At 42.0% G+C, this 27772-nt stretch overlaps 1 protein-coding gene across 6 annotated transcripts; it reads left to right on the top strand.

Annotated features, from left to right (window-relative positions):
* The first annotated feature begins 1054 nt into the window (after positions 1-1054).
* Positions 1055-27272, top strand: agap2 (ArfGAP with GTPase domain, ankyrin repeat and PH domain 2). Of its 6 annotated transcripts, none has more exons than XM_056385581.1 (19): positions 1055-1376; positions 13257-13315; positions 14387-14474; positions 14722-14807; positions 14931-15066; positions 16078-16212; positions 16369-16487; positions 17884-18036; positions 18181-18255; positions 18638-18742; positions 19490-19670; positions 20827-20952; positions 21078-21212; positions 21638-21697; positions 22030-22181; positions 23070-23160; positions 23357-23579; positions 24366-24645; positions 25943-27272. In XM_056385581.1, exons 1-19 carry the CDS (start codon positions 1214-1216, stop codon positions 26147-26149), a joined length of 2574 nt encoding a protein of 857 aa, XP_056241556.1. In that variant the 5' UTR covers positions 1055-1213; the 3' UTR covers positions 26150-27272. The 6 variants fall into 6 exon arrangements, with proteins under 6 accessions (XP_056241556.1, XP_056241557.1, XP_056241553.1 ...); XM_056385578.1 differs by lacking the exon at positions 1055-1376 and adding an exon at positions 5720-8602 and having other exon boundaries at positions 21090-21212; XM_056385577.1 differs by lacking the exon at positions 1055-1376 and adding an exon at positions 5738-8602.
* Positions 27273-27772: the final 500 nt, after the last annotated feature.

The following is a 27772-nucleotide window of genomic DNA, read 5'->3' as shown; positions in this document are numbered from 1 at the left end:
AATAAAAGTTCCAATACAACAATGAAAAAATACTCAATTTCATGCAAAAGTCTTGCATTTAAGATCCTACAAGTTGTGGTTGTTTTGCCTCTTTGTAGTAGGCTAATTTATTTTCTGTCTGTAATTATGTATTGTTTGTTCCATTGGCCAAATATGCTTTTAATAAAAAAAATCATAAACTGTTATTTGTATAAGTATGATGAGAAAAATATACCTAAAGTATAAAAACTAAAAGTACTCGTTCTACAGAGTCTTGGTTCCTGTGACTGATACATTAACATTATTCCACCCAGGAGCTGGTTTATCTGCTTTACATACAGTTGAGTAGTTTAGGCTAATCCACTGGTTCTCAACCTAGGAGTCAGGAACCTCCATGATTAATCATGAGATGATTAGGAAAAAGAAAAGGAAAGGAAAGGAAAGGAAAAAAGAAAAAAAAAGCTCTGTCACATGAATCTGTTTGAGTTTATTTTGTACTTTTCTCTAATCTTTGCTTTTTTTGACTGTCTCGTATTTTATGAGCTTATCATATACTACTTAATGTAAACTGTACATCTGCAAAAAGGTAACTAATACCCGTATTTTTATCATCGTGATTGTCTCACACCATAAATATTATGTTTTCTATTCTGACCAGGGGACAGTGTAATTTAACCTACACTGAAGTAATCATACATATATGTAATTCTCACTGTATCACCAATATATCCGAAAGAAGTGAATATTTGTTCATATAAGCCAACTTGTTAGCAAAAGAATGACACACAGCAAAAAACAGACTGCGTCCTCTAACCTGTTTACTAAAACACATCAGCTGTAATAACAGTGTTGTAAATTATGTTTTTGTGTCATTTTTCCTTTGTCAGTAGCTGTTATGTGAGGTATGAGGCAGCCTCAGACGTCTTTTCAGTGGTCTGATCACCGCAGCAGTCAGAGCTGCCGTATAGCGAAGAATATGGTTTGAAATAAGGAAGTGTATTCAGTTCATTTCAAACCTGCAGAGGAAACTGAGACGCACATCAGTGTGAACTGACTTTTGTGGTCTAGAGAGAGAGAGAGAGAGAAAAAGAGAGACACCCTTATCCACTGCCGCTTCTTTCTCAGCTGCTTCTGTGTCTTAACTTCGCATTGATCTAGTGGAACAAACAGCCAGGAGTTTAAATGGGCTGAAGCGAGCACCTTGCTTCAGGTTACAACGAATCCATGTGTCAGGATGAACAGCAACAGTAAATCGGTGAACTCTGTTGCAATAAAAGCAGAGATCAAGAGGCATGAATCTCTCCAGAGTGCAATCAACAGACTTTCCAAGCAGTTTGAAAGGGTCGCGGATCAACAGCTGCGCTCAGGCCTAAAAGTTTACCTCCACAGTATTCAAGGTAAGTTCGTCTTTCTTAAGCTTGGTGGTTCTTTGTGATTCACTTTTCTTCGCTGAATTCATGGAGGAAAGCAACATATTATGTGTCCACTCAAGTACTTATCAGAATTTGCTGCATGGTCTGACTTTCACGATGCTCACTCATGTTTATGTAATATGTTTTTTGATATGATAAACAGGAAAAACTATCACTGCAGATTTAGTTTCGCAGCGAGTTTAGTTGCTCTTTTCATCAACATCAGGCGTGGGGTGTGGGAGAACATGATAGCATAGGTGATTGATATCTTCCTCTGCGCTTCCTGTCTCAGTCGGTACGTCTTTTCATGGAAGAGGTGCTCAGTCGATGTTCACTTCCATTCTCATTTCACTCCGAGGGCAAAAATGGACTTCCTGGTGGCTGCTATGTAGTGGCATTTATTTATCAGCCAGCTTCTGGACACGGGCGACCAATAGCAACATCCCTCAGCAGCCATCGCCATGGCAGCAGGATGAAACCTGCTGTGCGGCCTACTTCCTGTCTGCCAATCTGCAACTGCCCTCAAAGCCACTTCCTTTCAGACAAACAGGGCCTTTACATGTGAAGCCGATCAGTTTTACATCATTTCCTCATATCGCTACTTCCCACCGTTTCTAGTGAATGTGACACAACGTGTTACTGTTAAACTTTTTGTCTTATCTGGAACTTTTTGTGTCGAAGCAGCAAAGGTGAGAGGAAGAAGTACTTAGATCCTGTAAGTAAAGTCGCAACACCACGATGTATAGACACTGGAACAGTTCTGGCTGCCTTCAAAATTCTACTTGTAAAAAGTAAAAGTACCATTAAAATGCACTTAAAGTATCAAAATTAGAGAGATATTTCTTTATCCTATGCATACAAAATAATAACTTGATCACCAGTGGTAGAAAGTCACTAAGTACATTTACTCAAGTAATGATCTTAACTACAATTTTAAGGTACTTGCACCATTTTCTACAACTTATACTACTACTATTCTTATACTCTGCCACATTTCAGAGAGAAATATTTTACTTTTTAATACTCTACTTTTATCTGAGTAGTAGTTTAGCTGTAGTTACTACAAATTGAAGGTTAAGCTTTCACATTGAAAACATTTTTAAGTGTTTAAAATATAAGATATTGTTAAACATTTTGATTTGTCGAGCAATGTCTGGCTGAGGCTCCTTGTCATGTTTCATAAGTCTCTGAGCTGAAATGGTTTCATTTTATCAACTGTTCAGTTCTGATCTAATATTTCACCAAACAGCAAAGCAGGGAGATTCAAAAAGATAAATATAAATGTGTGGAGCAGAACTTTTTGTTTCTTCTCCTTTCCTCTCCCATTATTTTTCTCTCGACCCCTCAGATTTATCTGGTGACCCACTGGAGCGTCCTGACCCCTATGGTGGAAACCACTGGACTAAACTGAAACCAAACCAGCTCCAGCTCTAACAGCTACAGCAGTCACACATTGCTTACACATTGATTTATCAATATTAGCTATATAATAATGTCACATATACTGTAATAATATATCAGTCACATGCAGGGGACATTTTACTGCAGAACAAATACAAATAGCTGATAATACCTCAAATAATACCACTTTTTCTTAAGTAAGATTTTAAATGCAGGACTATTTTTTGCTATTTTTACTTAAATAAATAAGTTATTGTATGTAGCAATGTAAAAGTTTGTTTTTTGTTTTATTTTGTTTTACGTGGGAGAGAAAATCGATCTATGAGAAAATGTACTTACCTTCCCCCACTGGTGAGGTCGAACCGAGTGCAATGAAAACCTCAAAATATTTTCACATTAGCTTTTGGTTTCATCATAATTATTCATTTGCCTCTTACATTCATTCCACTGTTTGTGAATTGAAGGTCAGTCAGCTCCCTGATGGGTTTTGGTGAGCTTTGAGGTCTTTTTAGGATCTGGCAGATCTTGACACGCTCTGAGAGGCAATCCCACTATGTGTAAAAGCATTCAGTTGAATTTTTTCTTTTAATATATAATTAGGCTGCTGGAGTGTCGACACTGTAGTGAGGATCAAAGAAAGTGCATCCACTGTGGGGCCTGGATCTGTGAGCGTAGAGTTCACTGATGCTATAAAGAGAGCCACCTCTCTTATGGACTTAATAAGCGAGTGGGATGTGGACGACTGACTGTGTGCCAAGGAAAGGCTGGGAGCAGAAAAAAAAAAGACGGAGAGGAAGAGAGGGATGAGGTGCTGCTGAGCTAAATGAAGACATTTAAATGTGACTGACTGGTATGTGCACTGCAGCATGGCAGCAGAGTGAGAGATTGAGAGGGGAAAGATAGAGAGGACAGCTCACAGTGAAGGAGAAATGAAAACTCACCCAGCATGACCACTGCCCTTGGCCACTGTCCATCTGACAGCACCCGCCCATGGGTGTCAATGTGTGTGTGTGTGTGTGTGTGTGTGTGTGTGTGTGTGTGTGTGTGTGCGTGTGCATGTGTTGTGGACAGCTTTGCCTGTATACATGCATGTGAGAAAGGAAGTGTATTTCTAAAAAGTGTCTGCCTGAAGACAACCTGATTTTCTGCATTATATATGTGGGTGTCTATTTCACAATAATTTGATTCACTGTGCAGCGCAGCCAACTGCAGTAACCTTACATGCACTTGAACTCACACGGTCATGTCATGTCCTCTCTGTACTTGTTAAATAAGGATTTTACACACGCATAACGTCACCACCCTCAGAGTATGTTTGGATTTTTTTTTTTTAAAAAGCAGCTCTTCCTTTCAGGGGTTTTATTCATGACTCCTCCTCTGTGGCTGCGGTCATCATTCCTCTCAGGTCGTACGTTTTCCCCTTCAGCCAAAGGCGGTTGTCAGAGGTCTTTTGTATTCAGTGTGAGTAGTTATTGCCCTCTCACTGACTGTGGAAGGGAGGGGGAGGCGGGCTGAGCAGGTGGACAGTCAGATCATGTATTATGGGATGATGGTGGGAGGCTGAGAGTGCTGCACTGTGGGGAGAAGCAGCCTCTGATTTCACATCAAGGAATATTTTTTAATCAGAGAGTAATTAACATGAAATTACACCCTGTAATAATTCAAGAGATTGATGTGTATCATGTTTGCTGCAGCATTTCTGTTGTTGCGCACAGCATCATTACATCAGTTTCTCTAGTAGTTTTGCTTATATTATAATTTTTGTTTGTTAAAATTAGTGAATTGATTTGTCACTCAACAGAAAATTAATTGTAAAATATTTTTATAATAGATTAATCATTTAAAGGTACTATTATGTAAGAATGTGAAGCAATTTACAAGTATTAATCGCTTTTTTTATTGTCAGTGTGTTAATGAATTGAAGTGTAGAATGTCAAATTCAGACTATAGTCTAAAATATATCTTACTTTATAGTTGAACTATAATACCAGTGTAACTTTAATTACCTTATTAAACAACATGATGCCGGTCAATCACGTTCAGTCTTGTGTATATCACATCACTGTTGCCGATGGCGAGGATGCGTGTTTGCGCCTAACCACAGAGTGTGAACACACCTGCAAGCAACAGGATGCTGACTGCAGCTCTGTTACACATTGAAAAATCTTCCAAACATTTTATGATTCCAGCTTCTCGAATGTAAGAATTTGCTGTTTTTGTTTTATGGTAAACTGAATTTTTTGTGGGTTTGAACTGTTGGTCAGAACTTGTTGAAGATTTGAAAACATTAAATTGGGCTCTAGTTTATCTGTTTGTTGACCAAACTATTGATTGATCAATCAGGAAAATAATCTGAAGATTAATTGATAATGAAAGTAACTTTGTTCCATAATATAATTTATTTTGTGCAAAAACATTTCACATATTTCATGATATAGAAAATTTTCTGTGCTCAGTTAAATGGGTTTGTTGTAATAAAATAGCAATCTAGCCTGTGTGTAATTTATTTTTGCCTTCAGTGGTCCAACTATTGATGTCCAATATGCTCTCATCCTCTCTCGTCATTGCTTGGTTCATGCTGTGAGCCCAGAGCTTACCCACTTCTGCTAATGAACACATGCCGTAGTAGGCAATAGACTTCAGATCAATACACTCACAGGAAACCTCTTTCACTCACATGTACGACACACACACACACACACACACACAAACACCATTTTGATACAGTGATCCTGGGAATGATTGCGATACAGAATGTACCAAAGGATGAGGAGGGGGTGGAGGAGGAGGAGGAGGAGGAGGAAGGATATGGAGGAGATGATTGTGCCACTAGAGCCAGGAAGATTGTAACACCTTAGCAACAAACAAGCCAAGCCTCCTACTGAGGAGGAGCCACATGGAGCCCGACACACACACACAAACACACACACACACACACAAATAGATAAAAACACAAATAGACAGCTGAAGAGTGATGGATGATCTTGACAAAACTAGCAGCTGTATAAATGAGACAGGGAACAGACACTTGGAAAACGCAGCCTGCCTGAATGCCTCCTTCCATCCACAAACATGCATCCATTTTTTTTTCTTTTACTGTTTTTCATCCTGACTAACCCTGCCTTCCTGCTTGCCTCTCCACTTCATCTTTCCTCTCCCTGCCACTGATCCCTTCTCCTACGGTCTCCCTTCATTTAGCAGGTCCAGCTTGTGTGTGCACTGCTGCTTTACCACCAGCCGTTACTCGCTGCCTCCCCCTCCTCTCTCCGGCACGCAGGGAGAAAGATGGAGGGAGGGGATGGGGATGGGAGGGATGAGCAATAAAGAGCAGGGACCCTGCACAGTCTGAGAGGAGCAGAAGGAGAAAAAGGGAGAGAGAGAAAATAAAAAAGGGAAGTGGGACGAAGAGAAGCAGAATCCTTCTGCATTGTATGGATTGCTTATTGGAACAAGGAGGGGCATGTAGAGGGAGGGACATTGGAGATTCCTATCAGTGCGTTTGTGAAAGCAGGAGAGAGAAACGCAGAGTGTGAGAGGGAAGAGCTGTGGATGTATGTGTGTGGGAGTGTGTATGTGTGTGTGTGATGTGCTCTGGACTCGTTGAACCTGTGCGACGGTGTCTCTATCGGAGAGCTTTAGAGGCAGTCGGGGAGCTGGTTGAGCAGTGACTCGCCTCAGCGCCTCCTCTGTGTTGTCATGCTCAACGCCTGATGCGCTCAGAGGACACAGGCAACCCGGGAGACAGCGAGAGGGGCGTGATGGCCGGACGCGCCCTGACTCGGTCACGCATCTCCAGATATCCGCCCGGGCTTCCGTTGGCTTCTCCTCCTGATCCCCTTCATCCCTCATCAATGTCCTTCCTGTGCGTCTCCGTGAGGCTGCCTGCCTTCCTGCCGCCGTGCTCTCTGAATGGATGCTGCTGTCAACACACATGTGTGGCTTGCAACGAGAGCCCATGATCTGGACTGGACTGCATACAGCTCTGGGTGTACTGTGCCATGCTGCTTTAGGGTGACACTAATGTATTTTTAAAGACTTCACCTTTTCACTTTACAGCTGCTGTTCACCATATTCTTGATGACGTATGATGCGGGGCAGTTGTTATTCTGAACTGAATCATGATTTTTGCTCTGAGTGAAGAGGATGGACTGAGCAACACATAAGATGGGGGTGCTGCACATGAAAATAAGGTCAAGTAAATAATTACCATCAGGAACGAAGCATCAGACGCCATAATGAAGATTTATTTGTCTTAGTGGCGGCATATATATGCAGTGGATAGATTTTAATTGGGTGTTTTCGAGGAACAAAAGAGCTGCTTGGACTGCACCGACAGTGTGCTGAAGGTTGTCAGCAAGAGTGGATTTCTTTTCTGTATGCCAGAGAAATTAAAATTACAGCCAACGAAGAAATCCGTGACTGACATTAAAATCCGAAACAAAGAAATAGGGATTTGGGGGATGGATGAAACCAACAGCCCCTCTGCTGTTGTATCTTCTGAGGAGAAACTTAATCTCCCTCCATGTAAGTTTTTTGTCTGTGTTGTGCCGTCAGATTCTTTCACATCCCAACACGCTGGCAGACTGTCAGTTGTTCATGTCACTCTGTCTGGTTTCATTCATCTACCTTGCGTCTACTGAAGCCTGACCACATGAGCGGAGGCGGCGCCCTGCAGCAACGCACCACCTACCTCATCTCCCTAACCCTGGTCAAGGTAGAGGCTGTGGAGGAGAATGGAGGGGAGGCCAAGAACAGCACCCAGGGGAAGGAGGTGGAGGCCGGGTCAGGAGGTGGGGCAGGGGAGGAGGCCGGGGCGAGAGTGGAGGCTGAAGATAGAGCTCCTGCACAGGCTGAGAATGGAGCTGGAGTGGTTTTAGGACAACCACAAAGAGCTGAGGATGGTGCTGTTGTGAAGGAGGAGAAGTTAATTGATGAACTCAAGGATGGGGAGAGAAAAGCCCTCAGCCCTTTGAAAGATAAACTACCCTCCACTGTTGATGTCCCGAGCAAAGGAAGTGAAAAGCCACCGAGCAACCTCTCAATCCCCTTACCTGCTGAGAGAACAACAATTCAGAAGACAAAGTCTGCAGAGACAGACTTGACAAGAGTGGAGAAGACACTTCCCACACCAGAGGCAAAGCAATGCAGGTCTCCATCTCTCACCACAACACCACCAACAGAGGTGTGTGTGGAGCCCAGCCGCACCCCAACCAGGACCAGCCTCCCTATCCGCCCAGCGGGACAACGGCCTGTGAGTCTGCTCAAGTCTCACAGCAGCGTGGCCACCCGTGGCCGCGACTCCAGAGACGGTAGAGAGCGCAGCCCTACCTCAGCCCAGAGCCTCGACCGCAAGGACTGCCGCATGCCGACGCGCTCTCCAGGCCCCTGCAGGGCCTCGTGGGCCGAGGCGAGCAGGCCCGAGGGATGGAGGGACCTGCGGGATGAAGCTCAAGCTGGAATACCTCTAGACATTGGAGGTGGTATGGCTGCAGTGATGAGAGACATCCCCAGGAAGGAGAGACTAAAGACTGGTTCGACCTCCCTACCTGCGCCTGCTACCCAGGCCCCCAAACCGGCACGCAAAGGTAAAAGCCGCACGCTGGATAACAGCGACCTGAATAGCCTCTCTGAGGACCTGGGGTTGGCCAGGGAAGCCCAGCAGACACAGCAGGGCCAGCGAGGCTCCGCTAAAGACAGGAAGATGCTCAAGTTCATCAGTGGCATTTTCACAAAGAGCAGTTCGGGGGCAGCGGGGTCATCCTCCACAGCACCTCCTGTCTATATACAGAGAGACTCCAGCGAGGAGGAAGGTAGGAGGTCACAAACACACACACAACATCGCTGTCACCACTTGAACTCTAAATCCAGTCTGCACGTTGACTACATCCATGACAGCAAACCCTTATCAGAGTCACGCCTGTCGTCAGGTCCTCGCCAAAACAATTACCAGAGAGTAGCCCCTTCATCTGTGCAAAGGCATCCATTTAAAATGAGTCGGGGTGGGGTTGGGTGGGGTTGATCTTTTTAAAGAACCCCACACAGGATATATTTACAGGCTATAATGCTGTCACGTGCCGGGAAACATTTTCCTGAAGCCATGTGCCACTGCAAATTGATGACAGATGAAGTTCTTTGATCTGAAACTGACAATAGAATCGTCTTGGACAGTCTTAATATAATTCCCCTCAGAGCGCGGGATGATTTCACACCGCTGTAGGGGTAATCTCTGCACTCACACACACACACACACACACACACACACACACACACACTTAAGCAGCGTTCCCAGCATGGGTTTAAATCTCATAATGAAGCCAAAGGGGAGAGAAGCTGGTGGCACGATCACAGATGGATTGCACCGCTCTGGTTCATTTTTTGCCTCGGCTTTATTTCCACAAAGCTGAAATGGTTGGAAAGGGGGGAAAAGACATGAGGCGATATTTGTTCACCCACGTCAAGAAGGGAAGTGTGGATGAAGAACATTTCTAATCCTGTCTTTGATATTCCACCCACTACATGTTCTGCCACTACATGGAGCTTTTTTTCCCTGCCCTCACTCTCTCGTCTTTGTCTCTGTCGAGCATTTAATTTACAGTCGTGTCAAAAGAATTCATGAGGCACATTTACTGTAGGACTGTCGGTTGTGAGTTCCCTCCACGTTGTATGTCGACGGCTGCAGCGTACAACAGTGCAGCTCTTTCACAAACATGTTTGCTCAAAGAAAGAGCGAGTGTCAGCCTGTGGGAGTGAGCGAGTGTGTGCGTGTGTGTTTTATGTATTCATTCAGTCATTGTGTATTCACACTGTTACACATGCACACTGTGGATTCACTCAAGTAGTGAGACTAGCCCCGGCGACTGCACGCACACACACACACACACACACACACACACACACACACACACACACACACACACTCAGGGCAGGAGGAAGTGTTGCCATGGCAACCGGCAGGACTGCTGCTTCTGCCGCTGCTACAGAGGCTGAGACTGATGAAACAGAGGAGGTGGAGGAGGCGTGGTGTGTGTGTGTGTGTGTGTGTGTGTGCATTTGTGTGTCTGTTTGCACATGTGTGTTTTAGGTGTGTGTGGCCGTGTGTTGACACACGGCTGAGAGGGTTCTGACAAAATTCCCCCCAAAAAAAGAATTAAGTTAGAAAATTGGCAGTTTTGAATGTGAGCTCCAGGCTACATATGGGGGTTGTAGTGGATAACACACGACTGGTTTGGAGCAGGGAGTGTAGATAATTGGTTTTTTGTAGAAATCTGTGTGTCGAAGCAGCAGAAGGATCACGCTGTCTGGCCATAAAGAGAGCTTTGACTCAGAAAGACAGACAAAATAGTCCATGTGTGTGTATGTGTGTGTGTGTGTGTGTGTATCTGTTTGTGTGGTAGGAGTTGCCCTTTTTCCCAGGGAGCTGCCTGCAGCGGCAGCTCGACTGTAAGCTCCTTTTTTCCTCATGTGAAGCACATCATCACCGGCTGCATCTGTGCAGTGTTGGCCTGAACGCATCAGGCGCGAGTTTAATCATCATCATCTGTCTTTGAAGGACACATCACACATTCACAGCGAGGATATCGGGCACTATATCTGTCAGTAGTCTAGCAAAACCTCCTGGTCTCCTCCGGTTTATTCCTTTCCTGCCCTTGTATTTTATCCGCTCTGAATTCGTTTTTTAGCCATGCTAGCAGTGGGCCTCCAGGGATGGCAATGTTGGCATGTTCGTCAGTCCAACACTTTGGTCCGATCTAAAATATCTCAACTCTTGGACGGATTGGCATTGAATGTTACACAGACATTCATGTCTCTCCTCGGGATGAATTATAATAACTTTGGTGATCTGCTGAGGTCTGATCTAGTGCCACCACTATTATTTTGTCCACCCCATTTATATCAATGTGTGAGGATTACGAATACAGACTGATGTGAACCCAAAAACACAACAATGAGGCAGCAGAGTCTCAAAGAAAGCTCAGTTTACTGAATTCAGACAGAATAACAAACCAGGTGATCAGATGATCAGGCAAACAAATGCAATGGGGAGCAGGCAGGAGATCGAAGGTCCAAAAGGCAGGATCTGAAATGACAGGAGAGTGAGTGATGAGACAAGAAACAAAACTAGGTGAAAACAAACTAAGAGTTGGAGGGATTCATGACACAATGACGGTCGAGTATATAACAAAGCCACAACTCTGTATGATGCAACACAATTCAACAGAATCACCCTCCAAAATTCTCACACGTCTCTGAAAAACTGAACATTCATGACGGAGGATTCATTGCAGGACTGTTTTATAAGACTGCTAGGTGTTCCTAATAAACTGGCAACTGAGTGTATGCTTTTTCAGTCTCCGTCTATTTTAGTCCATCCTTAGGCCTTCTCTCTTTCTCTCTGTTCTCGTCCCTCTGAAGCTGCAGCTGGGTGTCTGGGTGTGAGCGTCACTTTGGGGTCATGCTACCTCTTCTGCCCAGTAGGGAAATCGGCACAGCTGTGTGCAACCCAACCGCTCTAGACTACTGTACTGTATGTGCATGTGTGTGTCTGTAGCACACGCCCACCAACAACAGTCACAGTTTTGCACCAAATATTGGTCTCAGTTCACTTTAAAGCTGAAACAATCAGAAAAATAATTGCTATTATGTTGAAAATGAATTGTTTCATTTTTCAAGATAAAACACCAAACAGTCACTATAGTTCCAGCTTCTCAAATGTGAATATATGTTGTATGTTTTCTCTGTTTCACATCTGTAGTCAGTATTCATAGTGTTTTGGACTGCTGATTGGATTGCAATTTTAGATTCAAGCTAAAGTACTACTGAATCTAAATGTTTTCATTGTGTGGAGACTAAAGTTCAGAACAACTTACCAGATGATGTAAGATCTTGGTAATCTATTGCAGTTTTTAAAAACAGGTGTTAACATTTTCTTACTTAATGAAATGGGAAGAGGAGAGATGGATGAATGTATTTAGTATTCACGGAAATATGCAATTAGTATAGTGAGTAATATCATATTGACTATAAATTTTACATTTAAGGCCACCTTGACCACCATGGAAATAAGTTATTCAAAAGGTTCTGTAAACGATTGTCACTGCCACTAGATATCGCACTGAACCACCAGCATCTCGCACCAACACAAACGCTTCGCCGGCCACACATCCGGCCTCCGTTTGACCACGACCTGCCTTCATGTTTTCAGACAGCAAGGTGTCACGAACGTGTTACAACAACACACAACAACAAGCCAAGAGAGTAACACTGTGTACACCAGCCATTAGCCCATGCTAGCACCGCCGTGAGATGCGCTACAGTTTGCGAGCTAGCAACATTTGCTGAGCGGTCATAACAGCGGTGAGCTAACGTTATCTAGACTACTACAACATTATGTAGCCATCAAGTTACTTACGCACTGAGGAGAAGAAAAGCCAGTTCTGAGTCAAGCTGGAGCCTTTAGCAGCTCATAGTTCTCCATCTCGCTGAAGCCAGACCAGTATTGGCTCAATGGTCGAACTGGGAGAGAAGAGACTGGACTTCCTCTGGGAGCAGACCGTGAGTGACAATAATGGAGCCGGTAAAATCTTTAAAAACTTCATGGCTGTTTTGAAGGTCAACTGGCCAACCAGGATTTGAGCCTCTTTCTTTGTCGGAGGCCATGATTTCTTCAGCAGAGGAAATTCTACAAAGTCACTTTCACCTGAAGGCTGCTTACAGTCTGTGCCATCTTGTGTGTGGGTGGACCCTGTGTGGTTATAAACCTGGGGGGGACTAACATTTAACAGGAGGTACTCACGTGCACTAACATGCACGTACTGCCAGACCAGATACCGAAACAAAGAGAAACTTAGATTACAACCTACAACACATGACTTCCGTCTCTGCTCAGGGCGCCATTACTCCTTATATCTTGACATAGAATATAGTTGTTAGCTGCTGTAAATTAAAATCTCATTTACAGAATCCTACTCAGTTTTATGGGTAACACATTTTTAGTTTTATAAGCTGTTTATAGTTATTTTCATTTTGTTTTTGCACATCCATGTCCTATTGGGTCAAACTGATCATCAAATGAGTCGGTCAGAGAAAAAAAATATCTATTTTAGTTGAGAGGGGAGCTGCTATTCAAATCCACAGAGGAGTCAGACGTCTTTGAGTGGCAGCTGAACTGAACTGTCACCACACAGCTGCTTGTCATTTCCAGCACGTGGGGAATAAAGTGGATAACTAGTGATGTGGCTGCACCTTGTTGGGTCCCCTGTTGTGACTGAAAGGTTACATTCATTAAGACGACCTGCGAGGCCACACGTGTGCTTATGGCGACCAGTCACGCAGCAGCTGTGTGATTTATTGCTCTCCCACAGGCCGTTATGATGGCTGCCCTTTTTATTGTACATGATCACAATGATGAATCTCCCTCTGTGTCTCTGCCTCACTGACTGTTTGTCTCTGTCTGTCTCTCTCTAGTAAATATTGCCAACAGCCAAGAGTGGACCCTGAGCAGATCCATCCCAGAGCTAAGACTGGTGAGGCCTGAGTTTACCACCCACTGCAGGGCACAGAGGAATCTATTCCATTTATTCATAACTGTGACATTTCATCAGAGATGCTGTTTAGATTGAAAAGTACTTTGACGTTTCACCCAAAAACCTCAATCGTTTTCATAAATATTAATTCCAATTTGAAAAGATGCGGTGGTGGAAAGTAACTAAGTACATTTTAATCAAGTTTAATTCTTTGTTTTTTTTCATAAAAACCTGTTAACTATGATTCACTGCAATAGGTCAGTTGTATATAAAGCTATTAAATTGGCTCCATATTGACCAGACCCACTTGGAAGTTATCACAATATAATACAACAATAACATAAGTTTTTAGGCTGAAATGATATGAATTGAAAATATATTGTTAGTTTCCTCCTATAGATGACTATATTACTATCTTATCTTTGACTGGTGTTTCCTTTTAGCCTCTTTTTAAAATAATTTGAACTATTAGTAGATGTATAGATTACATCTTTTTAACCCATACGATGCAGATGGGAGTAGGCTATTTTTTTGTCCCGGAGCAAAGTCTGCAGGTTTCCTTTCAGGCTTGTGGGGCAGCCTTCATGCAGCCTGAGAGGAGACATTTCAGCGAGATTAGACGTTAGGAAGAAAATCAACCTTAAACGATAGGAGAAGAATTACACCTTTGTTTCATAACACTTTGTTAAGGGACAAGTCTCCATTACCGGTATTTTATTTTTCAATATTTAAGTACATCTTGCTGAAAATATTTGAAGTGCAGACAGAGTATTTTTGTATTGTGATATTGGTTCATTTACATAAGTAAACGATCTGAATACTAGCTCCATCACTGACTATATGTCCTTATATGGATGAAAGGAAACAGCAATCTAACAGCAGAAATGTAAAATGTGCTGACAGACAGGCTGAACCAACTGATAGGAGCAAAAACATATTTGATTGAGGAACCAAAATTGTCTGTGTTGAAAGCTTTTTAATTCACTCTGAGAGTTAGCCGGTATTTGATGCACTATACAGTGATCATGCAGACTGTTTCATGGTGTTGTATTTCCTTCCTTCTTCTCTCAGGGCATTTTGGGAAGTCTGAAAAGTGGAAAGTCAGCGTTGGTGAACAAATACATTACAGGCAGTTATGCTGCACTCGAGAAGGCTGATGGTAAGAAACACAGACAAACCTCTTGATGCTGTGTTCCTTAACTGCCAGAGTTTAATACTGTCTAAAAACTGTCTTTGGTTTATAAATAACAATAAATATAAAAAATATTCTTGACTTCTTGCTCACAGTCTCATATTTAATTATATTTCAGCTGTTCAGAGGCGGCATGATATGGCTTCATCCTGCGTCTGTCACGCTGCCGCCAGCTGCTGAGTAACCTGTCTGTCATTGTCATTGTCTTTGTCAGGTGGCAGGTATAAAAAGGAAGTGCTGGTGGACGGACAGAGTCATTTATTATTGATCCGGGAGGAAGCCGGATCTCCTGATGCACAGGTGCTTCTTTGCGTGAATGCGTGTGTGAGCAGTTTGTGTGAACTACCTGCGGACTTCATCATTATCATCCATCAGGCCCGTGCACAGGGAGCTAACGTCTCCCTCCTCTTCCCCTTCCTTCAGTTCTGCAGCTGGGTTGACGCAGTGATCCTGGTCTTCAGCCTGGAGAATGAGGCCAGTTTCAAGGAGCTCTACCAGCTCTACAGCCAGCTCAGCGCTTTCCGCACAGACATCCCGGTCATAGTGGTCGGCACCCAAGGTCAGCACCTGAATCACAAACATGTAGACTTACATATTCTGAGACTAAACCATAACTAACTGATTATCAGTCAGAGGTATAGGTTGAGAATGATTAGGTGAATTACCTTAACTTCTTGAGGTTACTGAGAAACTTAGAACTTTTGCTGCTGTTAACATATTACATTTTTCTCTAAGTGAAATTAACTGAAATCTGTATATTGCATCCACTTTAAATTCTCATTTTGCAAATGAGATCGGCTTCTTTTTTTATTTTATTACATTACCATTTAATTGTTACAGCCCCCTGCCGCCGCAACCCTATAAGGATAAGCGGTACGGGTAATGGATGGATGGATTTAATTGTGTGAAGCATCATCCCTCAGTCCTGCTGACACTCACAATAACGCCAGGAACAGTTTCTCATTATGACTCCTGCGACTCAAGGGTGTGATAAGTGTCTGAAGTGCGGACCTATCTTCATCATGGCTCACATTGTTTTAATTTTGATCAGAGAGAAGAATACGACTCCTCAGAGACACATTAGTGTATAAAAAGACACATAACTGCCTCCATCTTGTTACTTTTTGCTTAGGAGAAACAAAGCAGGAGCTCCGGGGGTTGGGGTTGTTGCTTCAGAGCGTTTCATGCTGTAAAGTATATGCAGATGATCTAATGCTGTTTCTAAATAACTTTGATGAGTTGATTACATGGTTCATTGGACACTTAGTCAACTGAAGTCATTATTTTAAGTTTGAAAATGTTAATTAAACTTGAAACAGACAAAGGGATCTAATTGCCTGGAGTTTAGAACAATACAAAATGTCATACTTATTATGATCTTACAGTACAAAGAATAAAGTTTCCTGCATTCTCCAAATAAAGCACACAGGTTTACAGAACTATTTCTCTTTGTAATGAATCACAGAATAACATTATTTATGACAAAGAATATGTTGCAGTGTGTATTATTTACATTCTTTGCAGCACTATATAGAATTTTCTAATCACTATTCTTCTTTTTTAAATTCAGATAAAATCAGCAGCACCAACCCCCGTGTGATTGAGGATCAGAGAGCCAGACAGTTGTGTATTGACGTCCGTCATTCGCTGTTTTACGAGACCTGCGCCACCTATGGGTTCAACGTCGACCGAGTGTTTTCAGAGGGTGAGTTAACACACAAAACACAGGACGAGGGGCCTGATTCGCCATGAAGAAAAGCTTCTGTCTGGTCTCTGATGTAATAAACAGACAAATATATGTGACACATATCGCTGATGATTGGTTGAGTGAACGGTTTAATGGCTGCTCTGTGTTTTTCAGCTGCCCAGAAGATTGTAGCTCAGAAGAAGCAGGCGGCGCTGCAAGCCTGCAAGTCTCTTCCCAACTCGCCCAGTCACTCTGGAGGCTCCACACCTGGATCAGCATCGCTCCCTGGCCAGGTACCACGCACTGACAGCTGCAGTCAGTTTTATTAGGTACACCTGTGCAGTCTAATGCAATTCAATCCAACAGTGCTGCCATAGATTCTACCTTTATGAAGTTTACAATGTCCACTTTTTCTTGACATTGTCATGAATGTAGAATATTAGAAACACTTGTCGATATATTGCAGTCCAGTTCAACACCTGCACCAACTATGACCTCAAACACCTAAACTGAACATTATAGACGATATACAAGTGGTATCTATGGCAGAACAGTTGCATTAGATTGTACAGGTGTACCTGATCAAATGGTTAGTATGAGTTAGTTTGTTTCCGGAAACGCATACAAGAAACTGAAAGAAAAACATCACTTACAACTTTATATATTTTACTGTATATACTTTCAAATAAGTTATGTACAAACTTATGAACAAAATAACTTGGTCATCAAATAGTGGGAGAAAGAAAGATATGTACTTATATGCTATTAAATTATTATTAACAGCAGCATTTTAATATTGTAGTCAACTGCAGTGTAGTTAGTTACAGATTCAAAAATTGTAAATAAGTTCAGTATTGAGTAAATGTACACCACTACAAGGTTCCCATCCCACACATGTACTGTTTTACACACTTAGAAATATTTCCATGTCCCTGAAACACAACTCTATCTACAGGATGAAAAGAATGTTAGAATTTTTTAAAGAGTGAGTTTAAGAAATGCATTGAAATTGTGGCGCTAACAGAATCAGGTGTAAAACGCGTTCAGTGGTTGTTTATTCTGTTTGGGGAAACAAGAGACAGATATTACATAAACCCTGATAAAAATAGGAACGCAAAGTGAAAGTGTTCTGCTGTTGTTCTGCTGGTGTTTTCTTCAACAGAAAAAGCTTTAGCAGCGTTTCTGATTCTCACCTGTTGCCACAATAATCAGCTTTTTTTTTTAGCATATTCCACCTCTGATAAATCAAATACACACATTTGAAAACGTATTCCACAGAAAGGAGTACAAACTGTACGTTGAAAGCATGATAGGATTTTCAGAGTAAAACTCAGACTGAGGCGCTCTCTCTGGGCAGTTCGTCCGAGGAAGAGTTACATGCATTATAAAGACAAAATCATTTATCAGACTGAAATCTAATTTTAAAAAGGCCTTTCATCACTTCCTCTACATCCATCTCAGCTCCATGAGTATCACATTCCCCTCCTTCACGATGACCAGCGACTGAAAAATTCATACTGTCGATCATCACCCACTTTCTGTAAATCTGTTTCACCTGTTTGACCCGTTACATCTTCAACCCATTCTCACTCTTGCCATCTCTTCCCTTACACCCCCACCCCCCCCCCACTTCCATCCTGACCTCCTGACCCCGCTGTCCTCCCCCACTCCTCCTCCTCCTCCTCTCAGGCCAGTAATGGCCCTAGTAGTGGCTACGCCTACTCCCTCCCCTCCACCCCTGTGGTCGGTCACAGAGAGCTGCGACTTACGCAGGGAGAGGGGGGAGGCAGTGTCAACTCTCGTGCGCTGAAGGGCATCCCCAGACGACCCTCCCTCTTCAAGGTCAGTTGTTGCAAACCGTTGGTGTCTCACACCTTTTAGCTTCTTGTCATCTCTCACCATCATTTCCCTCCACTCAGCTCCCGCTCTGACTCTCTCTGCTCAAACCCTCTGCTCCTGTAAACGCGTGTGTTGGATTTGTTTCAGAACCGGGACACGGATAAGAAAGCTGGCGATCCTAAAGGAGACCTGAGCAGCGTGCGGGGCGTTCCCATCAAACAGGTTTGGTTAACATTACAAACAGTACAAAAACACCCAAACAAAACTGAATTTTCAATGAAGTGGGTATTTACATGCTTCAGTTTGCTTGCAGCACAATAATACGTGCCAATTCCCTCTTCAGTGAGGAGGTGGGAACAGAAATGCACTTGTCTATTTACAGTATTTCATCTTACATAAGCAGCACAAGAAAAATATCTCTTATTTCATCCCTTTCAACCTTTCTCAAGGGTGTTCTATTAATATTGTGCAAGTGCTTTGAGCTGTTTCCCTTTGCTGCAACACTTTGAAGAGATCATGTCTGTTGTGTCGACTCTATATTTAGGCTGATTCAAATGTGTCGCTCTTTGAGAGTTCACTGACCTCGGTTGTCTTTTTTTGACAGAGCATCCTGTGGAAGAGAAGTGGTAGCTCTCTGAATAAGGAGTGGAAGAAGAAATACGTCACCCTGTCCAACAATGGCACGCTGTCTTACCACTCCAGCTCCAGCGTAAGAGAACACCACAGCACGGATCAATACGGCAGTAAAACACAGTGAAACATCAGCAACAGAGAGAACATCTGCAGCTTTTTAGATTTAACTACACTCTCAGCATCAGTGGTTTCAATACAGGCCCCATATGTCTTGACCGACCCTAAAATTGCTTTGAAACTTTTGCTTAATATTTATTTTTATCCCCCAGAAAACATTCAAAATGATTTACCATTTGCACAGACATTGAGTTTCCTGCACCATTGAATAGAAACTGTTGTCCACCCTAAAGTAAAACAAAAAAAAACAATTCAAAAAGTGAGCCTGACTTTAATCCAACAGAAAACCTGTATATTTTAAAGCGGTAGGAAGAGCAACCCCTCCAGCAAAGAGCAGCTTTGTGCAAGAGCTGGTATCATCCATGCCCAGGAGGATCAAATCCAATCGATCATCAAAAATAAAAAAGCCTAATTTTAGTAGAGAATCATAAGGCCAGTGAACGGACTCAGTAACACGTCAGGATCTATCTAGAGTTTGCTAGCATGAGCTAACACCCCCCACTGTAAGCTACCGGCCATATCAGATGAAGTCAGGCGTATTGATCGGTACTGGTATGGATTCAACTTTTAATTTGTAAGATGTGTCGTCATCTTTCAAAAGTCAGAGTCTTGCATGACCTAAACGCTGCTTCATAAAACCTCCCACCTCACACAAAGATGATTGATATCCTTGCTGAAAATTTACTAACTGTTTTGTGGGTTTCAGGACTACGCACAGAATATCCATGGAAAAGAAATAGACCTGCTTCGTGTGACAGTTAAAGTTCCTGGGAAACGTCCTCCGAGAGCCGTCGCTCCTGTGGGCCCCTCACCTGCGCCCCATGGCTCTGTAGCTGGAGTTAACGGGCTGAGTAAGGACCCGACAGCCGCTGATAGCACCAGCACAGGTACTTCTACATGTGTGCACGTAAACACAGCATGCATACCTGTCACCGAGGGGTCTGAGGGCAGGGAAAGAGATTATAAGCAAGATACGGCTGGTGTTACTCTAAATGTTTCTTACTGTCAACAAATCCCATGAGGACACTTCAACACTTCACCAGCCTCATCTTTAAAAGCATCTCATGTTTTTTTAAATGCTCAGTAACATCCTTAAACAGCTGGGCACGGTGGTTTTTAGCAAATGTAACTCAAACTTGAGTAAACACTACAAACTATTTTAGCTGCGGATTAATCCACATTTAGTGCTTTGGTGAGTACACCCGCACAGTGTATGTGGCTTTGACAGAGTTCAGTGTTCAGAGTAATAAAGGAACATGTCAACAACAGTGTGGCTCATTGATGTGTTTTTAATAGAGCTCTGTGATGCAGAGCTACAGACTACAGAGGGAATATCTGCTCGTAAGGATCAGTTCATTGTTGGCTTTTTCTTCCTTGTGGTGTCAGCAAGAATAATATGGAATATAACCAAGCTCATCTGTTTAAAATTTCTCATTTTTTCCTTAAATGATGTGAGCTATCATGCAGCCATTCAGCAAAACAAGACAAACTCACATTACCCAGGAGCCCTCTGTCCCCTCCTCTACAGAAAATCTACAAAGTACAGTAAAATAATAAAGGTTCGGAAAGGAGGAGGATGATAACACTTAAAGAAAAATTGTCTTTCACCTCGCTGGGTCAAGAACATAACGTTTCACAGACGCTGTTTTATCATCACAATGAACTAACCGCTGTAGAAGAGGCTGAAACATAATGTCCAGAAGACAGTGGAGCCGGTGTTTTAGTCTCAGGGTTTGAGGAGATATCCAGTATTTAGCAATAAGCGCCTCGACCAGCAAGCCATATCTTTATCTAGGTCATGTGACAAAGCCTAACTTGAGGCCCCTGACGACATTGATCCAAATTGTATCCTAATCTAATTTTCCTTCAGTCTGGAATTAAAACTTTAGAGTATGATGAAAAGTTACTGTACATGAAAGATATGTTTCTCCTGGGTACTGAAAGAGTTGAATTAACTAGTGGGTGGTCTATGAGATCATCCTCTTGCACATAATTTAAGTATGATAAAAAAAAAAAACTTTTACATCCTCTCTTCTCCCTCAGTTCCTCAGTTGTGTCCAGCCACCCTGTCAGTGGTTGACGATCGGTCTGGTGGTTTGTCCTCTCAAGGCGGAGAGAGAGGACTTCAGCGCTGCCCCTCCTCGCTGTCCACCAAAGCACAAAGTGTTGGTACGTACCGCAGGAAGTAAAACCCTTTCAGGTCAAAAACACTTTGCCTATACGTCGACTATAGCTATGACTGCAAAACAATTCTGTCATATATACGATTGATTATTTCTGCACCAAAATGTCAGATGCTCTTGAAGGGACCGCCAGTCATTTTGCTGGAAAAGACCCCGGCCAGTCGTCCCCCATGAGCGACAGGAAGAAGAACAGGAGGAAGAAGAGCATGAATCAGAAAGGAGATGCAGCTGTTGGTCAAGCTGAAGGTAACGTTCAAGTTTCACTTCCTACCAGGAACTGTTCTTTGCATTAAATTCAACTGCTATTCATAGTAGTGTGATTTTTGTGTTGACTGTATAAATACTTACATACACATAGAAAATGAATAAATATGCATAAATAAAACTTACATTTTGAAGAAGAAGAGCATTTGATGAATCAATCACCACCTGTTATTAGAAACAACTGGAACCTACCAAAAAAAAGACATGCTTTCATAATCACATTATTTACATAATCCTACGCACCGTTTTTTCTTTTTCTGAAGACTTTATCTTCTACCTCTTTCTCTTCCGTAAGAATATGGTTCAGTGAAGGTGTTTCTCTTTCTTAACATCCCCTTCTTAACAATTGCACTTGTCTCTCTCTGTTTCTCTTCTTCCTCTTCCTGTGCTTATCTCTCGCTCTGCAGCCAAACGCAAAATGTGGAAATTAAAGAGCTTTGGTAGCTTGAGAAACATTAATAAGACAGGTAACAAGAGAGGGTGATGGAGCTGAATCAGCTTGTGCTCAGCTTTACATACAATATCTTTTCTGTGTGTGTTTATACTCCTCAGCGTGCCTGACATGCGTTACCTTCATCCCAAGCCTCAGTTCTTCACTTGACTTGTTTTGTTTGTAATAACAACATTTTTCTGTTTTCATCTTCCATCAGTTTTGTGTCATGAGTTGTTTGCATTTGTTTTTATTACTTACTTCACTGACCGTGGATTCATAATGTCCATTATAATAATCCACTGTAAATTAGGAACACTTGTTCACATGCAAATCTCACTTCAGTTTGTTCCATCCTTTTACTTGCAGAGGAGGAGAATGCAGACTTTATCATTGTGTCGTTTACTGGGCAGACGTGGCACTTTGACGCTCAGAGCCAGGAGGAAAGGGACTCGTGGGTGTCGGCTATAGAGAGCCAGATCCTGGCGAGTCTGCAGTCCTGTGAGAGCGGCAGAAACAAGGTAGAGAGAGAGAGAGAAAAAAAAAAGGCCAGAAAACACAATAGATTTGGTTATTTCTGTTTTTTTGTGTTTAGAGAAAAAAGCGTGCGCCTGCAAAACAGCAAACAGACGACAAAAAGTATAAACCGCACATTGTTCTCTGCTCCCACAGTTTCTTTAAACATCTGCCTGGAGAAACTTTGCACAGCAACAGAAGCCTAAATAAAAAAGAGGGGATTCTGCTTTAAGTAAAGAGTTAGCATGCTTGTTAGCTTAGTGAGCTTTATTTTTCTATCTTCTTCAGTAACTTGATTGTATGAAATACTGTAAAACCCTCAGACCAAATGCCAGGTAGGGAGTTAAACAGTCCACTACAGAGAAAACAGAAAGAAGCTCAGAGTTCTGTTGTAAATGACAGGTTCCTGACAGGCTAGTTAGCAGTTAGCTTCCCAGCTAGCCCTGCAAGTTATGGCTACACCAAAGACACTTGGATGATTTTGCTGTGCCATTTTCTAGTGTTAAACTCTTTATAAATAATGAATAATAAGTAAGGATGTTTTTAATTCTGGACTTTAACTTTGATTAATTAAGTCCTGAGTATTTAATGTTAGAAAGAAATACTTGAGATCTGATAACAACTTTCTAATTGTATAAGATATCTGTACAGCTTGTTTGCCTCTCTTTTGTAATCTTTTTTTTTTTTTATCATAATCAATACACATGATACAGTGTGACATATTAATCGATACATGTGATATGGTGTCATTATTTTATGTGTCTTAATCTAACCATTCACACAGAGGCCAAGGTGGATTTTTATGAAAAATTACCGTTTATGAAATAGGAGTAACAGTGTAGGTATAAATAAATGATTCAAATGTGTGTTTGTGTTTGTGTGTGATTGTGCAGGCGCGTAGGAGCAGTCAGAGTGAGGCTGTAGCGCTTCAGGCCATCCGTAACGCCAAGGGCAACGGTCTGTGTGTGGACTGCGAAGCACCGAGTGAGTTCTTAAATGTTCCCATCTTCCTCTCCGGATGCAGATTTACTCTGCAGGATAATTCTGCTTTTATGCACCATCCACAGCCTGCGGTGCTGCTACAGTTTACACACGTTTTGTTTCCACTTGATAATCTTTCTAAATTCATTGTGGACATACTTCTGGTACTAACCAGTCTCTGTTCTCTTGCCCCCTGCAGATCCCACCTGGGCCAGTCTCAATCTGGGTGCACTGATCTGTATTGAGTGCTCGGGGATCCATCGAAACCTGGGGACTCACCTGTCTCGCGTCCGCTCGCTGGACCTGGATGACTGGCCCGGAGAGCTCACACAAGTACTGGCCGCCATCGGAAACCACATGGCCAACAGCATCTGGGAGAGCTGCACGCAGGGCAGAACCAAACCCACGCCTAACGCAACACGGTGGGCACAACCTCATCAACACATTTACTTGATGGAGACCAAACTGTCTGGTTTCAGCTCATGACGCTTGAAACTTGCTATTAGAATAAACATTTTAGCATTTATAAACAGTATATTAAAAACTCTAACAACACTATAATGTTGGTGAGCAGAAATAAATACATTTTTAAGTGTATTAATGTATTTGTCAATTACAACTTTAACTTTTAACAGCTAATGAATTATTGATACTTGTGTAATATAGCTTGATAGCTGCAATCATATTTAATATTATATGATTACACACATTAATAAATCCTAAGAGTGGATTACAAAACATCTATTAACACTTTATTCAAATATACAAATCAGTCACAGGCAGGTTTTAAAAATTTAAATAGATACAATATATAAATGCCAAATATTAAAATATATTTCAATATACATAATATAAACAGTTACATTATATTGGTAGTCTTTCAGTATCGTTTATACAGCAGTTATAGTTTCTCAAAATGATTTATAATTGTTGACAAATACATTAACACACATATGGTGATGGTTCTTTAAAGACCTGGTTAAAGACATGTTTTTCTACTTAGATATTTGATTTTAAATCCATAAACATGACACGACAACTACACTGAAATTTACACCTTTCTAAGGTGTCTCGCTGCACACTTTGGAAACTAACACCTTGATATGTTCATGTATATGTATGTTTTTATGCATAACCAGGTCTCCTGTGTGTGTGTGTGTGTGTGTGTGTGTGTGTGTGTGTGTGTGTGTGTGTGTCTGTTTTACCAGTGAGGAAAGAGAGTCCTGGATTCGTGCCAAGTATGAACAGCGGGCGTTTGTGGCACCTCTTCGGCCGGCCTCTGGTACTCAGCTGCCAGAGGACACTATGCCGGTGTGGCTGCTGTCTGCAGTCACCGAGAGAGATCTGCCCAAGCTGTTGCTTCTTCTGGCCCACAGCACCAAGGAACTGATCAATGCTCAACTGGCCGGGTCGACTTTGCCACCTCGCACGGCCCTGCACGCTGCTTGTCAGCTGGGAGATGTAGTCATGACCCAGCTGCTCGTCTGGGTGGGTTTCTCCTCCGTTTACTCTCAGCTGCTCACATATGTCAGGAAAAAAAGACTATATATATTATACATTGACGGTTTTACTATGGCCAGCTTTTAAAATACGACCCCTCCTTGGGACACTTTGATGACACCTAGATGACGCTGAGAAAATCTCCTGTGGAGGAACTCAGCAGCTAAACCCAAGTTTCGACCGGTGGAACTAGAGACTACATTTAATTTATGTAGGACAGTTTGAGGTGTAAAGAAGTCCCGACCGAGTCCCTATTGTTCATATTCTGATAGTTTACAATGTCGCTTAATTATCTAACAAAGATTTGTGGCCGTTGTCATTTTTTAACCCACCCACATTTTTGTGCACGAGGCTGAAAAATGATAGACCCAAAATAAAAAGATAAAAACCCTGATCTGCTTTGAAAGGTAAATTTTAACACAAAAAAAAAAATCACGAATGAACATAAGAGATACTGAACCAAAGTTAAAGAGGCTCAAACATGGTAGAAAGTTGTTGTTTTTTTGCCTCAACTTGTAGTTTTGGCATGAAAAGGGAATATAAGGTCTGTAGTACGACCTTTGGTGTGGAAACCGTTTAAGTCTGAACCAATTCAGCTGTTGTTGTCATATGGGGATCCTAAAATACTCTGCACAGACACTAACAGTTTTCAAAAAATGCATCATTTGTCAAGAGTCCAGTACGGACCAAAACACAGATAAAGTTAGCACCAAGACCAAAGTGTCCCACAGCCCTAATCTACACGGCTCTTCAGATTTGGTGAAATGCAAACATGAATGCACAAAGGGAACTTTTATTTTCTACTTAAGTTCATGTGGTTCCATAGTTCCTGCAACTTTTTGCTCAAACAGTGGCAGTTTCATTTTCCCCGAGACTCAGACTTTAGCAATATACACCATGTGAGCACAATATAAACTGTAATATAAACAGTCTTGAAATGAGGTTCTGACACAGGGCCCTTCTACTCTACAAGACAAAATAAGTTAATAATGCAGGACTTCCCTTTGCTCCTCAGAGGTGCAAATTTCCCAATAAATTTGCAGTTAATCAGATTCCAGAAACCAGCTGACACAGAGTGAACCTAAGACTTTTATGACCGAGGTTAGTACTTTAGTCTTGCAGACAGAGTCCGTATCTACTTTGTGCCGTGGATGCTGCCATACTCAACATGTAGTTTGATTTAATCAGAAATGCATTCGATTCTGACGGTTCTCACAGCACACACCGTTCTACCTGTAATCAATATTTAATCTGAACAAATATCATGTTCTCTCTCCCCCTGCAGTACGGAATCGACGTGAAAGCGAAAGATAACCTCGGCCAGACAGCCATGATGATGGCAAGAAAAAACGGGAGCAAAGGCTGCATTGATATTTTGCATCAACACGGCTGTCCGAACGAGATGTCCCCTACCACTGCCACACCTATCCTCTCCCGCCGCTCCAGCACCGCCAGCCTGGGCCGAACCAGCTCCAGGAAACGGGTGTCGTAGCGTGGACTGAAGATGCTAGCACACTAGGGGCTGGTGATGGTTAAGTAACCTTTAGGATACAGGCGGAGCTGACTTTGGAGACGGGTGTATTATAAGAAAAATGACAGGACTATATCATTAAAAAATGCTTCTGAAGACCGAACAACATATCAAACAACTTAAAAGCAATATTCATTCAATTTGTTGATGACAGATATATTGCTGAAATACTGTGTTGTTGTTGACCTCATTTCAAAATGACTCAAGTAGAACTTTGTAGCTGTCCTCTTTAACTTTAGAGCAGGCACTCGGTGTCCTCTGTTTCACTTCCTCCAGAAGAAGTGCAATAATTCAGCTATGATCGTGAAAGACAACAAGTCTTAGAGGAAACTCTGTCAGACGACTTTGTGGTCACTTATGAGAGAGTTATTAGATCAAGCAGGTGGTGCTTTTATTCAAATTTGTTGTGACTGGACCAAAACAGCTATTTTATTTTTTCCCTTTGGCTTTACAAATGAAACATAAACCTACAATATGTCATGTTGTTAGTTATGTGTGCCTGTTGCAGCAGTATAAAGGTCAGTTTATATATAAACAAATCAGCTGAGATAATTCTGCTTAGACTAGAAAAATGAATGGTTTGGAATATGAAATATGTCAGTGTTACTCTCACAGGTCAAAGATATGGCGTTTTAATATCCTGTAAATGTACCTATACTACAAACTTAATGTTAAACTCTGTAACGAAGACACAACTGAAAAATCAAGACTCAATTTTTGTAAATGATTTCTTACTGGTAGTTTTGAAAATATGTCAAGTTTGTTTTTTCATTGTCTTTTATAATTTCTTATTCTCCAACATGTCACATAAAAGCATAAACCAGTAAACAAATGCTTTTACATCTGTAAACATGTGGCTGTTTGTTAAAGGTTTTGTTTGGGATAGCAAGAAGACTGCATAAAAACAAAGACATTATTCATACATCATATTACTGTTACTGTGTAGGTCGCTCCCATGAGTTTACAGTGAAGTATGAAGCGGTTACAGGTGTCATTGTCACTTCTGACACTTTGTGGGTCATGTGAATCCCTCATGATCAAAAAGGAATGGTTAAATAAAATAAACTTTTTTTTATTAGCATTATTATGATAGTTTGTCGTGTTTTATTTTGGCTTCGTGTCTTGACACACATGCTGCATAATATTGTTTTTATAGCATGTTCTTATGTCATTTTAAAGTCACAGCAATGTCAGTGTGTTGTTCGGTTGGTCCACGATTGTGGCCCAAGCTGAAATATCTCAACAACGATCAGCTGGAAAGCCATGAAATTTGGCCCCTATATCCACGTCTCCCAGAAGAGGAATCCTGCAGACTTTCCCTGTAGCACCGACAGTAGGTCAACGTTTTTAGCCAAAAGACAGAGGTGCACCTTCAGGAGAGGAAAACCAGGCAAATGTTTGGGGCTCCCCAGGGGGAAAAGGACCCCTGATGGCCCCTCATAATGACACATTTTGCAATGATGATTATAAACCTCTTTTATAGTTTATAAAAACACTATTTAGTAGACTGCTGCCGCCCCAAACCCCCACTGCCTGCATGTGAGGCATTTCGGGGACATCTGTAAATTATAGCATCTGCCATCA

Source organism: Seriola aureovittata, chromosome 9, assembly GCF_021018895.1.
Source record: "Seriola aureovittata isolate HTS-2021-v1 ecotype China chromosome 9, ASM2101889v1, whole genome shotgun sequence".
Lineage (NCBI taxonomy): Eukaryota > Metazoa > Chordata > Actinopteri > Carangiformes > Carangidae > Seriola > Seriola aureovittata.
Note: the sequence above shows the minus strand (reverse complement) of the source record. Positions and strands in the feature narration are given on the sequence as shown.

Excerpts from the sequence above, each read along its gene's own strand:
- agap2 (XM_056385577.1), top strand. The coding sequence starts at position 7,444 with ATGAGCGGAGGCGGCGCCCTGCAGCAACGCACCACCTACCTCATCTCC. Across the intron at positions 13,316-14,386 it reads CCATCCCAGAGCTAAGACTG|GGCATTTTGGGAAGTCTGAA; the intron begins GTGAGGCCTGAG and ends TTCTTCTCTCAG. Across the intron at positions 19,671-20,826 it reads CGCTGATAGCACCAGCACAG|TTCCTCAGTTGTGTCCAGCC; the intron begins GTACTTCTACAT and ends CTTCTCCCTCAG.